Raw genomic sequence first — 14,318 nt, 5'->3', positions numbered from 1 at the left:
GCCACTTCACCATGGACAATTTGAAGAGCAGCAGGCTTGGGAGAGGCCTCTAAGGACATCATGCAGCTGAGGTTTCCATTTCAGCAGTAAACTACTGTTTATTCTTTTCCAGCTACCTTCTTTCCCACTTTATAGTGGTTTAATAAGGAATACAATCCCTACTTTGTTGATGAGACAGTTCTGTGAGACGATGACACAAACCCTCCTGAGATCAAAACTCCTATATTACCAAAACCATGACTTGGCATATGGGGACACCTTGTTGATTTGTCATGATTTAGTCTCAAACAAGCTAATTTCTCTGTTATTCAACACTGAACAATTTTCTAAACACCTACAAATATTTTTGACCATTTCCAATCCTTTTCTGATGAAATCTCTCACTGCTCAAAGCAACTTGCAGTTGTCATATTTTCACAACAGTCTCAGTGGCCTAAAATCTTTATTCATGAAACTAACGAAATGATCAAGCTAGTTGATTGTATAGCAAATACAAACGATATAATTTAGTTTAACCTCATATGCAAAGCTGGATTCCTAGATTACATAGTGGAAATAAACTAGTGTGATCCTGTAGTTTCCAACTCAACATGAATTTTAAAGCTGTAAAATACCAGCAGACTGAAAAAGAGTTATAGGTCTAGAGAAAGCTACAGCCATATCTATTTAGTGCTTGAGGCAGGGCTGAAAGAGGGATTTAAGCAACACCAAATATAACATGTATCAAATGATTTTTCAGAATTCCCTACATTGCTATATGCACTAGCTTCTAGTACAGGAAGACAGTTCTCTTTATCCTGCAATCTGCAGAAAGGATAAAACTACTGAACTGGGGAGAAGTGACTTAATAGCAATGACAGCATCATACCTCAAAGACACTTTCATAGTGCTTAATGTCATCTTTTAGGATTTCTAAATGAACAGTTCTGGTCAATTTTCATGTTTTTAACTCCAGTTACATGGAATCACTTTCACTGCACACAAGGTATCACCAGACAAACCCAAACCAACAATTCCCGAATCCTATCGCTATGGAGATTTCTCAGAAATTCCACAGACTTGCAGATGATGATTCTTATTTTGCCTAAAAGAAATCAAAAATATTGTTTGGGAAGGGAGGAAAACAAAACAGACATCACTGATATTCCCATACAGTATAAAGACAAAGACTCCATGTACTGCCAACAACTTGACTCATTTCTCCACTTTTTCTTACTCAACTCCCACTTGTTGTCTTCCAGAACTGCAGGGAAGCAATTACTTCCTTCAGAAGTTATTTCTGTAATTAAAGCAAATTGACCTCACTTTAAAAAAAAAAAAAAAAAAAAAAAAAAAAAAAAAAAAAAAAAAAAAAGAAGAATTTCTGTTCCACTCCAGAAAACAGCCTGGAGTTAGACTTTGCCTTACCTACACCCTGCAAAGCTACACTGTTATTTTAAACCCAATAAAAGAGTGACTTGCACATGCACAGTGACCATGTGAACACATCCACCCTGTGAGAGTTCCCTCCTTGTATTCTGAACTATGTTGACAATGTCCGGATGGGATTTACAATTGCTCAAAGCTACTATTGTTCACACTACATTAAATCTACAATATATGCAATGAGATACCATAATATTTTCACTTGCAACTTCTATTAATCCACAACTTGACTGTATTTAATGAAATATGTAGTGCTCACAGAGTTGATTTATATCCATTACTATTTACAGTTCATGTTTATAAAAGAGGAAAAAGCACCCTAAGGAACTCATGGTTCTTTTGACTTTAACAGAAAGTAAAAAGTGCCTGATTTGGTTTAGCTCAGTAACACCCCTGCAAGCCCCAGAATCTTATAGCTGGATTAGGGATGGCGACAGAAATCACTGATGCAGCTGAAACAGCCAGCATAGGAAATCTACTTCTGCTATCAACCCTGAGCCAAAACAGTCCTGCATATTTTAAATCAAAAATTGCAGTCATATTTATGCTTCTTGGGTATAGAATTATACACAAACAATGTCTTTGCATGCAGAAAGCTCAGAAATGTACTTTTGCCAAGTGTTGTTCTAGAAGTAAGTGGAGTATTCATACTTCCAAGAGAAGATTACACAGATTCCCTTGAACAGATAAACTTTTACTTCTGACAGAACTTCTGACTACATTTAATTATACAAAATAAAGGCACACAGAATTAGTTAGCAAAAGGCAGTGTATTGGTGCCCTTAGAGCTATCTTACAAGCAATCTGTTCCATATATTAGTCAAAATAAAACCATCATTCTCCCTATTCCTCTACCAATTTAACACTGGGTTACCTAGAAAAAACCAACATAACTCTTTTTCTTTTAGATAACACGATCTGCATAACGGCTATGATAAAAACAAACTTTTATCAAAGCAATGCCCTCTGGGCAGTAAAGAACATGAAATTTTCTTGTGCTGCACCTGTTCCCTAAGATTGTTTGCAATAATGACTAGCAAAACTGAGAAAAGACAAGAAGGGTGTTCATTCACTAGTGTCAAGATTGTGTAAGCCTAAACAAATCATACATTTAGTATGCCAAGATCTCTATTGATGAGATCTTTCAGAGCAATTTCTATAAGAATGTTGTGAGCTATTAATAGAAAACGAAAGCATGACTAAACCTCTGCATTTTTAACACTGAGGCTGTATGCTAAATTTTTTAACATTCTCACTTGAAAGAGGTTTAATTTTCTTTCACCATCTAGAAAACTATGCCACTAAAGGGATGACTTCCACTAAATCCAGTCCCTGGAAAAACATGTCCAGAGAAATAATCTCCAGTGGAAAGGCATGGGAACAAGAGCATAGTGTAGCAAAATTCTTCAGAAGTTCATGACTGGATCTCTTTTTCCCAACTCCTCCCTACAACATCAATAGTCTTAGAAATTACTGAGTGGAGCAAAATGCTTTAACACTACCTGGTGTAGTTTTCAGCAGCTCATTTTGCTTCCAGGCCTGTCATGGCTCATTAAGATAGTACAGTACTTTCTGTCTGCAAGATTGTTCTTGGGGACCATACAGTTCAAGATAAAATGAGATACAGAGGTTTTATCACAAACAGGACTGTGACACATGCCAAGGTTTTAGTATCTGAAAAGCTACAGAAGAAAAAGATTTTCAAGGCAGGTGAAGCGTAACAACAAACCAGTTACAAAAGGTAAATACAACTTCCCAATACTTAAAGAAATGGAGTAGAGCGCAACAATCTAACTCTGTGTGTACTGATACGGGGCACTTGGTTTATGTAGGCTTTGCTAAAGGTTCAAGTCTTTGCTTTGCTGTTTTATCATTCTGTGACACTTTGAGATTCAAGATTCGCTTATGTGAAACATTTGATCGACCGGTTTAGTACTGCTGCCCAAAAATGGGTTAAACTCTTCTGCTTGCTTCCATGATTCAGGCCATCTAGTGTGAGTTGCACTGAAAACAGTGTGGCAGGCTGTCTCTAGTGCTGCCACTCTGAGACTTGTGTCTCAGAGTGCTCAAAAGGCTCATGGACAACGCAGGAGGACAGAAAGTGTAACAAGGCTCATTTCTTAGTTGCCAGGAGAAAAAGAAGTGCAAAGGAGATTATGTTTTGTCTCTAGTTTCCCCCTGAATTTAAAAATAGTAGCAAAAGTCATCACATTTGAGAGTAACCAAGATCTTTCAATAAACCTGAGCCTCAAAAGACACAATATATCTGCACACTGTATTTCAGCTTTCCTACTGGATTCTGTATGATTCGCTTAGAGATTAATAGCAGTTCCAAGGTCAGTTTATTTCAAATTATTTAAACATGAGGTCTGTATTGTTCAGTAATTAGAAATGTATTATTTTTCCTATTTCAGACTACTTCAACTGAAGTTTTTACAGTTTAGTGGGGCAACAATATAGAATTAAAATAAACATATACAATTAAATATTTTATGCTTGAAAATTGAAAAGGACAAAACAATGGTAATAGGACACTAGCATGTTCATTTTCACTGTACACCCTGAAAAAGACATATAAAAAAGAAAATTCTAAAGCTAATAGAAGGAGAAAGGGACTGACACAGATGCACTTGTTCAGCTTTGCCCCAGACAGTGAATCCTACAGAGACAGAGCGCCTCCTGTGGGACTTCAGCTGATTTAAGTTCACAAGAAGTAATTACAGGAGAAGTTTTGGTACCACTGCTGCCATCACGTGATGGTCTGACACACCAAGTGAGCCACAGACCCTGTAAGTCCAGCTGAATATGCTGAAGAGCTTGTACTGGGCCAAGAAAGCCACACCTTGCTGATGTGAGGGTAATGTGCTACCACTCTGTGGCACTGACAACGAACAAAAAGGGATTTCAAACTATGGAGACAGCTGTTCATCTGCCCTGGAGAACTGTTGTTAATCCATATGCATAAAGCATAACTTCTTTAAAGACAAAAATAATTCCTTCATGTCCAAGAAGACATTGTGGATGAGCTGACAAGTTGTTGTTGGAGGGACATCAATACTTTGGGTTTTTAGTTCTGTTCACCATGGGTGCACACAACCTGAAGTATTTTTGTTTGCTTAAAGTGTTTGCAGGGCTTGAAACTAGTTCACAGCTCATTTTGGATCAACTGATTTTACTTTTCTGGCAAATAAACTGAGTCAATTAATCAGTTTCTTTTTGGACTACTTTCAATTTCAGCTTCATACTCATACCTCCAGACAATGCTGCTTTATTGCTGGGAAGATGAACTTTTCAGAAGACAAACAACCTCAGCTTCCACTGACTTAATTTTCAGTCGTGAGTGTTCATGTGCATGCCTTTGTATTTTTCTTATCTGAGAGTCAGAAAATGAAGACGTGGACTTCTCCATCTACCAAATATTTTTAAGTCGTATCATGCAGGAAAACTGTAGCAGAGATATGGGTGAACAGTCCTCCTGCATAGCCCTGCCGAGGTTGGCATATTTTTTTTATGAGTAGCCCTCCTGTAGCTCTCAGCATCATCCAAGATGAAAAAAGGAAGGTATACAATAAACAGCCTCATTAGCTACACAGGCCTGGTTCATTTCACACCACGCTGTATCAAAGAAACACTGTCTGTGGGATGAATTCATGTAATTAGAAACTACTGTGATAACTACTCCAAAGACGACTCATGTACAGTCAGACAAGAAATCAAAAGATGTTTTCTGACAGATTGATTTTGAAACATAAATTATTTTCTGCTATAACAATTAATTCATCTGCAATATCCTTGATTATTTTTCAAGAAACAAGAGGAGAGTAAATTATTCTCAGACAAGTAATAATCCTTCTGTTGTGAGCCAGCAGGATGAAAGATTCAACTCTGAAGCGCCAACTACATTATGTAAGTCTGCATACCTTGAATTATAGGGCTAGCAGCAATTGCAATTAGCAGGAGAAGGCATAATTCAGGAAAGGGCTATTGGATAGTTTTCCAGGTCTGAAAGAACAGATTGAGGAATGCCTCAACTGGGACTTTTCAATCCTGAAGCACATGACTAGGAAGAACCTTCTGGTCCTTCTGACCATAACAAAAGGCCTGTCTAGTAAAAAAACCATGCAGACACAGTGTCTGTTCCCCTTCCCTGTAAGTGCAGTGTCCGCTGCTACAGATTTGGCAACTGCATGAGCTTGGCCTCAGATTAGACTGTTTGTGCTTGGTTATTTTCACACACTGCCAAAATTTGCTGACAACACCAGGAAAAAAAAAAAAAGAAAGTAAAACTGGTGATTTTCAACAGTTTATAACTCAGCTCAACCTAAGCAGGTTTTTATGGGACAAAGAACAGAGATTTCTCTGTAGACAGCACTTTATTCCTGCCTAATTTAAAAGATTTGCTGTGAATGATGGAAACATTAGAACTTCTTAAAGAAAACATAACAAAACAAAAATCCTAGCAGTTCACTAGTATTTCTCTACAGTAGATCAGGGTTGGTGATATAAATAGAGACCATTATCTGCCTCTCTCATAATTATTCGCAATAAAGTTCTTTTAAAGAAAACGAAAATATTAGACTGACAGGAAGAGGGCTTCAGAATACACAGCATTTCTTTAAGGAGTGAAATTTCTTGCTTGGAATAATTCACGCTTGAGCTATTCTAGTGGCACACTATTCCCTAAGGAGTGTGAAATGATCTTCTCAGGGTTACAGAGTCAGTAGTAAACACAAGTTCTACTCTACGAAACAGTATTTTAAACATGTATTTTCACTAGCATTATATCTAACAACTTCCTATTAAAACCCAGAGGTAACTTTCTGGAGTCCCCTTGTTGCTTTAACACTTTCTTTCACTCCGTATCTAGAATCTCCTAAAGCAGCATTTCCTAAGCTATTTTTCTTGTCTGCTCCCCAGCCCCATTAGCAGACTGCAGGGCCTAGGTTGTTAAATCTACACCGCTATCAAATCTCAAATTTAATCAGTGCTGGTTTTGAGCACCTCAAACTTTTCCCACTGAAGCATGCCCTAAAACTTAGGAAACAATACTGCTTCACCATACCTTTGAACACTATCTGTACAACAGCTATTTGTCTCCATAAGAACTCCAAAAGCAGCTAATTGCTTCACTGTTATTTTTTACAGGTTTTTTTTACAGATTACTGCTATTTTTCAGTTGAAATAGTAGTAAAGACTTTAACAACATGAGACACGCTTTGCAAAACTAGAAAAAAGATGAGTGCTTTTCATAAAAGACATAGGCTGGGAAAGCAGGACAACAAAGAAGATATTGGAGTTTCTGTATATAAAATAAGGTATTTAATTGACTGGGAGTCCTCAGTAGAGACTTGTTTGCAACAGAGCCTCATGGTGAGAGCGAGTTTTTGAAGTTTGGATGCCTTTGGCAGCTTTATAGAACTTTAAGACAGACCAACTATGACTAAAACATGCTCAGCTAGTTAACTATACAAACGTAATGCTTTTTCCATCTTTCTCTCCATGTGCTGACAGCATTACCATTCTCTCCAGTGTTCTTCTTCCTTCTGAGGTACAATGGATCTACCAGTTCATATAGTCCCTGATACTACATTTCAGTACAAAAACTTTCCAACAATAACTTACGCAGCTAAGAGAGGTCATCATTTAGAAGTGAGTAGTTATATTAAAGGATCTACACAATTCCAAATACATTTCAGGATATACAGTACACTACGTGTAGATTTTAATGAGAAGGTTTGGCAGAGCAGTTTGGCAGAAGAAAGTACTGTCAAGTGATTGGATATGGGATACATCTCCAGTTGCTTTGGATTCCCACATCACCTAAAGAGCTATTCTTCCCATCCCCCCATACAGCAACTCTCAAGGCAGTTAAATTTATAGCTCAATAAAATTTTTTATTAAAAATAAAAAGTGTGGCTTTTAAGTACTGCAGTCTTCCAACATCCTTATGCCAGGTCTAGATCAAACTGTTGTAGCTGAATATGAAGCTGGGGAGGCTTGGCCCACTTTATACAGCACTCCTAAGTTAAAGTTTCAAGATCTAAGCCACCTCTTTCCATTTTGTAACAGCTGTTTTTCTATCCCTTCATTAACAAAAAAAAAAAAAAAAGGAAAGGAAAGAGACCAGTGCAGAATAGTTAAACAAATAAATAATGGCTCACAAAACCACAGTGGAAGAACCACTGCTAGTCCTGCCAATAAAAATGTTCCTTCTCTTCAGGGCTGGCTAAACAACTGAAAGTGTTTCTAATGAACTGCTGGCAGCGCTATCCATCATTGCACTAAATGGATTCATGTCTCCCTAAACTAGGATAAGTATTTATCTGTAATGCACAGTCAGAAATTAGGAAGTATTTAAGCCTGAGAAGTCTAATCCCTCTCTTCTCCCCACATCCTCAAAGCTTGGTTTTATCCAGGCTTCCCTGTGTAAAGATGATGAGAAAAGTTTGACTGACAGACAACTTCAAACTGCTCCAGTGCTAATGAATCATCTGCATGACCTTGAAAAATACTTGAGCAGATCAGACATCTGCAGTCTGATTTTAACACTACGAACACCTGACATTATGTTTATCTCTTCCCTCTTTTTCTTGTGATTTGCTACACTGACTTGCACCTTACCTTTAAGTAGTTATAGGCTGCTCAAAGCAAGATGGCACATTCATTAGATAAAATGATTGAGTCCCAATAGTTGCTTAGGATCTTTGAAGTTGCTGTTGTGCAAATAATAGTAGTCTACTGTAAACAATCAAAAGGAAGAAATGTTTTTGAGCTCTAGAGGAAGTGTGAAAGCCATGTCAGTAATCCCTGGTCAGAAGTCACCTCTGAAGGCTCGACTGATTACAGACAGCTGTTATCTGCAGAGACGTATCCATGCAGGGGCTATCTTTAGAACGAGGATGAGAAAGGAATGCAGAGACATCAATAAAACACGTCTACAAATAATAAAAGAAGACACTTACTTCATTTCCAGGACTTCCTCCAAATGTTTCCTTCTTTCAGCTCGTAGGTTGGTCAAATGGGTTTCCTTCTCAGCCAAAGACTGTTGCGTAGAGGACAATTTTGCTTTCATCGACTCCAGCTCCTGTTTGACCTTCTCCATAGCCATCATCAGCTCTTCTACCTAAAACATTTTTGGAGAAGACAGGAGGAGAGAAAAATAGTGCAGCGTGATCAGCTGGAACTTACTAAATGTCACAACTAAATTGGAGCACAAAGGTTACCAGTGCATGGATGCTACACAGCACTTCAGGAGGCTGGAGGCATCATCCAGTGCTGTGGACAGGATGTCTACACTTGACCAAAGCAACATTACAGCTTGTGAGTTAACTTAGTTTGGTCACTGCAACATAACCATTACAATACAAACCTTCAACTCTTCTGTATTTCTGCTTTAGAAAACGTACTACAGGGATAAGAGGATGGCCTGTCATGTTAACACTGGCCCACAAAAATGCAAGGTATTAAATGAAACACATTAATAATATGCCAAAAGGATAAAACATTTTCACTGTAAATGATGCTAAAGAGAAACTACATGTGCACTTAAGAACAAAGGTAATATTTCTGAAGCAGGGAGAGGACTGGGCTCCCATGAAGATGTTAGTGAGGCTACTTGCCTCAAAATACTGTTTGAACAATGCTTTTAGGCATGTGCTGGGATTTAGCAACGTAAGACATTCAAAGAGTTGCTGATGGCAGAGAAGTACAGCAGAACAATGCTCATATCTTCAGCAAACGGGAAAGATTCAGAATCAACATGATTATAAATTCTAGCATAGATTTTACACAGATGAAGAGTAATTTTATTTTTGCACTCAGAACAGGTTCTGTCTCAGGTAAAATTTATCACTAATTAACATGCAATATCACAATAAATGCTCAAATCTAGCTACATATAGCATTCAAAAACCTCTGAATGTGCTTTAATAATTTTATAATAAAGCTCAGTGGAACACGTTTCACTGACTTCTTCCATGTAGGTTTTCTCTTTCCATCACAACCAAGTTTTCATAAACAATTTTATCGTGCTTTCAACGGGAGAAACTCAGATGCTCCTGATGCCGCACATAATCAAACATTTGTATAAATTTAGTATGAAACCACAGCACTGCATTGCCTTTATATCCCTCCATAGCAATCAACTTGTGATCCATCCTGGAAGTGAATTACTGAAATTACAAGCTCAATTTCTACTTACGTGTTTTTACAAAGGAGAGTTGAGCATGTCATTTGCTATATAGGTGCTGTAGGAGGGAAGTATGTAACATGCTATAATAAATCCTGTACTCCTAAAGGCCGACCTAATGACTCAGGACAAAAATAAGACTGGTTTTCATCCTTAATCGGTGACAGAGCAAGAAACACTGCAATTGAGAATTAGGAGATCTACAAAAATCTAGCATAGACATTGTGCAGTGTTTACTGCAGAAAGCCTTTCTACTTCCATTCAAATGCAGTTGCCAAAAGGTGGTATTGCTATGCGCAAACAAAAAAAAAAAAAAATTAAAACATGCAATTATCATAAACTATTCACAATGTATACAGCCAAGAAGTCATCCAGTAATCAACAGACCAAAAGAGAACTTCAGTGACAGGTAGTCCAAACCTGCAAGCATGGATATAATAACCAAACTTTCCCTGGTTTAATAGTGTTTAGCATGCAAAACAAGATTAGAAAATCTGTCAATTTTTAAAACTAAGAGAAAACTCCTTAAAATCAAATAGAGAAACTATATCAGAAAAGACTGCAAAGAAGGACTGCAGAAATAACGAATAGCAAAAATACTGCTAGGATGGAAACTGATTCTTAGAAAAACGGTGGGGTAATGAAGGTGCACTTGTGCATCAGCTGCTGGGATATCAGCTTCTGCTTCTGCTGGATGGATCAGAAATATGTACACAGACATTTTCCTTTAAACTGAAAAGAGGCATGCCAACTATAAACCCCTCGGCTTGAACAGAAAAGCACCTCGAATCAACAAGCCCCCAGCCAACTGCAACAGTCAAAAGGGCCTGTGTCAATCCGTCAGCTGTCAAGACAAAACAATCTGTGAAGCAACGTCTTCTCCATAATCAGGTTTGAAGTATTTCTGACCGGCTTCCTCCCACTGCCAGCCATCAAGGTCTGTGATGCTAATACTGAAGGACTGGTTTGCTTGATGTAGATCTGTAGCGTGTCAACTCTGTGCTGCTTTGAAGGCATGAGGAGACTGAAGCCTGATATCTGGGCCAAGGCTCCAAGAGAGAGGTGGCAAGGGCTGACTTTGCAAGAGTATCTCATAGCAGTTTTTATTGCAGGCACTTAATCTCCTTCTCATCGCTCTGTTTGATAACTGTTTTAATTCTAAGGCTATAGATTGCATTTTTGCAGGCCAACAGAAAATTGATCTAATCATGTATTAGGAATGGCTGGAATGAGAGTAGCTTTTAAACTCTGCCAACAACTTGGTTTACAGAACTGTCATTACCTTCCATGCTCTCCAGCAAGGGCCATTTGTCACGCAATGTACTAAAGACAAAGTTCACCAAAATAGTGATGATTGTATTCACAGTAAAGACTTCATTGTTCAGATTCATCAGGTTGTAGACAGGCCATGGGTCTATTTCAATTAAACTTCTACAAAACAAAACATTTTATTTGGCAGCTTATGAGTCTTAGTGCAGACCTGTCCCAGTAAGCACTCCTGTGAGAAATGATAGAGGAATATTCACTGGAAGCAAACTACTTGCAGTGCACATCTAATTTAGCCTATACAAAAAACTTAACATCTATCCTTGAATTTTTTTCCTTAAGAGCAGGTAATTATAAAATAAAGAAAAAATATTTGCCAAAACCAGAGCTCTTGGCATGCTGAGACAGAGACATGCCATTGACATTTTCAATTTAGCTGTGGGTGAGCTTGCGTCAGCTGTAGCTAGAAAGTCTCCACCCATTTCAGAAGATGTAAAGAGTGAACTCTTGCTTCTCTTTTCTCAAACAACAGTATATAAAACAAAGTGTATCTCCGATTATCGATGACCTAGCCATGATTCAGTTCACTGTAGACAGGCCAGAAAGGTCTTCATGTATTCTGAGCAGAAAACTTAAATGGAGACTTAATCTGTTCATTGTTTTTAGGCCTTAAGTGACCTGACCAGCTGACAGCTTATCTTTAAGGACGAACGTCAAGCTGAAATAAGTTTCCATTAGAGGAGAGAGCTCCTGAGAGACTGAACAAACTATGTGAAAGAAGGCAAAGAATGTCAATTAGATCAGTATGGGATTCGCAGCAGCAGAAGAGGGAAATGTCAAGACAGAACAAATATTTTACATAGTATTACATCTCCTTCCTTAGGAAGCATGAAAGCAAGGCAGAGAGAAACAGCAATGCAACAGGAGAAATTTATCTATCATGTCAATGGCAGCCTGTAAAGAAATGATTTAATAACAAAAAAAAAAAATGAAGCCCTTTTCAGGAGCCTATCTACCATCTTAACATCCCTGCCCCTACAGACGGTTATTTCAGGCTCCTGCAACTGCAAATCAAAAACCAGGCTTTTGTGCAGACATAGATACACCACATTATCTCCAAACACGCAGTGCTTCCAGTAAACCTTTCTGGCCATTGGGTAATGTGAAGCCAGGGAGCTGCAAAGAGCTTAGTCAAGTTCCCCAAAAGCCAGTAAAAAGACAGCAAAATTGAGACAGGGACTGTATATACAAAGTATTACTGAGGCTGGAAATCCTACCTGTCTCTGTACCAGCTCATGGAATGATTTCTGATTATCAGGACATGCAAGCTCCAGTCGCCTCACCCATTACATGAGAACTAATGCACTGCTAAGAATTCCTGAGACACAATAGATATTTCAGGCCAGGAAGAATGCTATTGTCAACTCACGTGGTTGTTATTGTTTGCCTCTTAAAATTTGAGCCCAAAGACTCCAATACCTACAGTCGATCCAGACAGATGGCTAGCTAATGGAACCTCAGCATCCCCAAACACTTCAGTTTGTTTAGATTACAGTGTTGTGGCAGCTACCTTTCTTCTTCCCACTGTGAGCTTTACTCAGTGATAAAGCATCACCTGAAGATAACTTTTCTACTGCACAGAAAATTGGAAAAGGCTTCTCTAGCTCTCCCGGGAAGATAGTTCTAGAGCTTAGTTTTCTGCTTGCACCTTTTCAGAGAAGCAGAGCAATTGTGGATCATGATGCAAGCAACAAATGCATCATGAATGCAGGTAACACAGTGTAATTCAGTACAAGTGGGACTGTGCAACCCTAAAGAGGCAACAGCAGAGTCATCAATATGGGGGGAAAAAAGAGCAAAATGCTATTCACTTGCAAAAACACTTGCAGGGGCAGAGGCTCTATTCTGAAATGGTGACACATGCAATCCATGTTTATATGATATGAAAAGGCTAAGGAATGCCCTCCACAGACACCACAAAGGAAAGTTTTCTAGTCTCAAGTGATAGGATTTGAATTAATCCGAATTCACATGTATACAACTGCCATTAAAGACAGCAAATCACTGGTACACTATATAAAAATAATTTATGCTAATGTTAGAGAATGCTTTTTCTCACCTGTAGATTATCAATCTTTACAGAAGAGACTACATATCTTTTTTTGATTTTCATTGAATGGCTTGGGTTGGAAGGGACCTTTAAGCACCGTGTAGGCCAACCCTCTTGCCATGCCTTTCACTAGATTAGGTCGCTCAAAGCCCTGTCCAGCCCAACCCTGAACAGTTCCAGTGATGGGACATCCACAACTTCTCAGGGCAATCTGTTCCAGTGTCTCACTGTGCTCATTATAAAGAGCTTCTTCCCTATGTCCGGTCCAAACTTAGTCTCTTTCTGTTTAACACCATTGACTCTCATCCTGTAACTAGAGACCTTGGGGAAGAGTCTCTCTCTCTCTTTCAAGTCCCCTTTTTATACTTCAGGGTTGCCATGAAGTCTCTCCAGAGCCTTCTCCAGACCCAGCATTTCAAATTCCCAGGGTTTTCTCATAGGAGAGGTGCTCCAACCCTCTGATCATCCTGGCCTCCTCTGGATCTGCTCCAGCAGATTCATGACGTTCCTGTGCTAGGGGCCCCAGAGCTGGATGCTCCAGGTGGGGTCTCTCCAGAGCAAAATAGAGGGGCAGAATCCCCCCCCTTGACCTTACCAGTCTGTAATTAAAAGCCTCAAAGGGCATGACAAAGGGACGTGACTGTTACACTACGATCCCTACTCCTAAGCTGGAGATACAGTATTTTAGGTGCAGTATTGTAGGAAACACAGTTTAATGTTTAATTACGTACTTGGCATCAGAGTCATTTTTATGTTTCTGATTGAAGGAAAGAAATTCTAGTTCTTTCAACATACATCCAGACACAGCAGGCTATGGGATAGCTGTTTATATTTGTTATTGTGTCTCAAAAGTTTCAGGCAGAATACAAAATGATGAAATTTCACAGAATACAGGTACAAATACCAACACAAACAAGTCATTTTCCATGATCTGTATATAAATTAATCACTAGAGATCTTCTCAAAACCGCCTCAGCAGGCTAACAAGTATATTTAAAATTATTTATTTTCTAAACATGGGCCTGTTTTGTATAAACAAGAAATTAGCATTGCAAGACAAAAAGTAATAAAAATCTGTACTTTTGCCCAAAATTAGTTAGGCAAGCAAAACAAAAAGTCTTCCAGTTAAAAGTCAGTAGAAAGAATATCAGAAGGGCTGAAAAAATAATTAACATTTCTCAAAGTGTCACTCTCAGATGACAGCCTCCTATTTTTCTACAGCTCTTGAGTTTTTAAAGTATTTTATCTCACTATGTACATTGCTGAAACAATAAAGAGACTGCAAATTTCTGCGTTATCTTTTACTCAGTTGAACTGATTAGACTGCAG

At 38.5% G+C, this 14,318-nt stretch overlaps 1 protein-coding gene across 4 annotated transcripts in view; it reads right to left on the bottom strand.

The window, feature by feature from the left end:
• Window positions 1-14,318, bottom strand: part of ERC1 (ELKS/RAB6-interacting/CAST family member 1) — a 284,042-nt gene that overhangs the window by 92,479 nt on the left and 177,245 nt on the right. For all 4 annotated transcript variants that reach the window (XM_082280692.1, XM_082280694.1, XM_082280695.1 and 1 more), the window contains one exon: window positions 8,388-8,548. In XM_082280692.1, coding sequence (XP_082136818.1) covers window positions 8,388-8,548 — 161 coding nt within the window. The remainder of the gene's footprint in view (window positions 1-8,387; window positions 8,549-14,318) is intronic.

The sequence above is a fragment of the Coloeus monedula genome (assembly GCF_965178545.1).
Source record: "Coloeus monedula genome assembly, chromosome: 4".
Lineage (NCBI taxonomy): Eukaryota > Metazoa > Chordata > Aves > Passeriformes > Corvidae > Coloeus > Coloeus monedula.
Note: the sequence above shows the minus strand (reverse complement) of the source record. Positions and strands in the feature narration are given on the sequence as shown.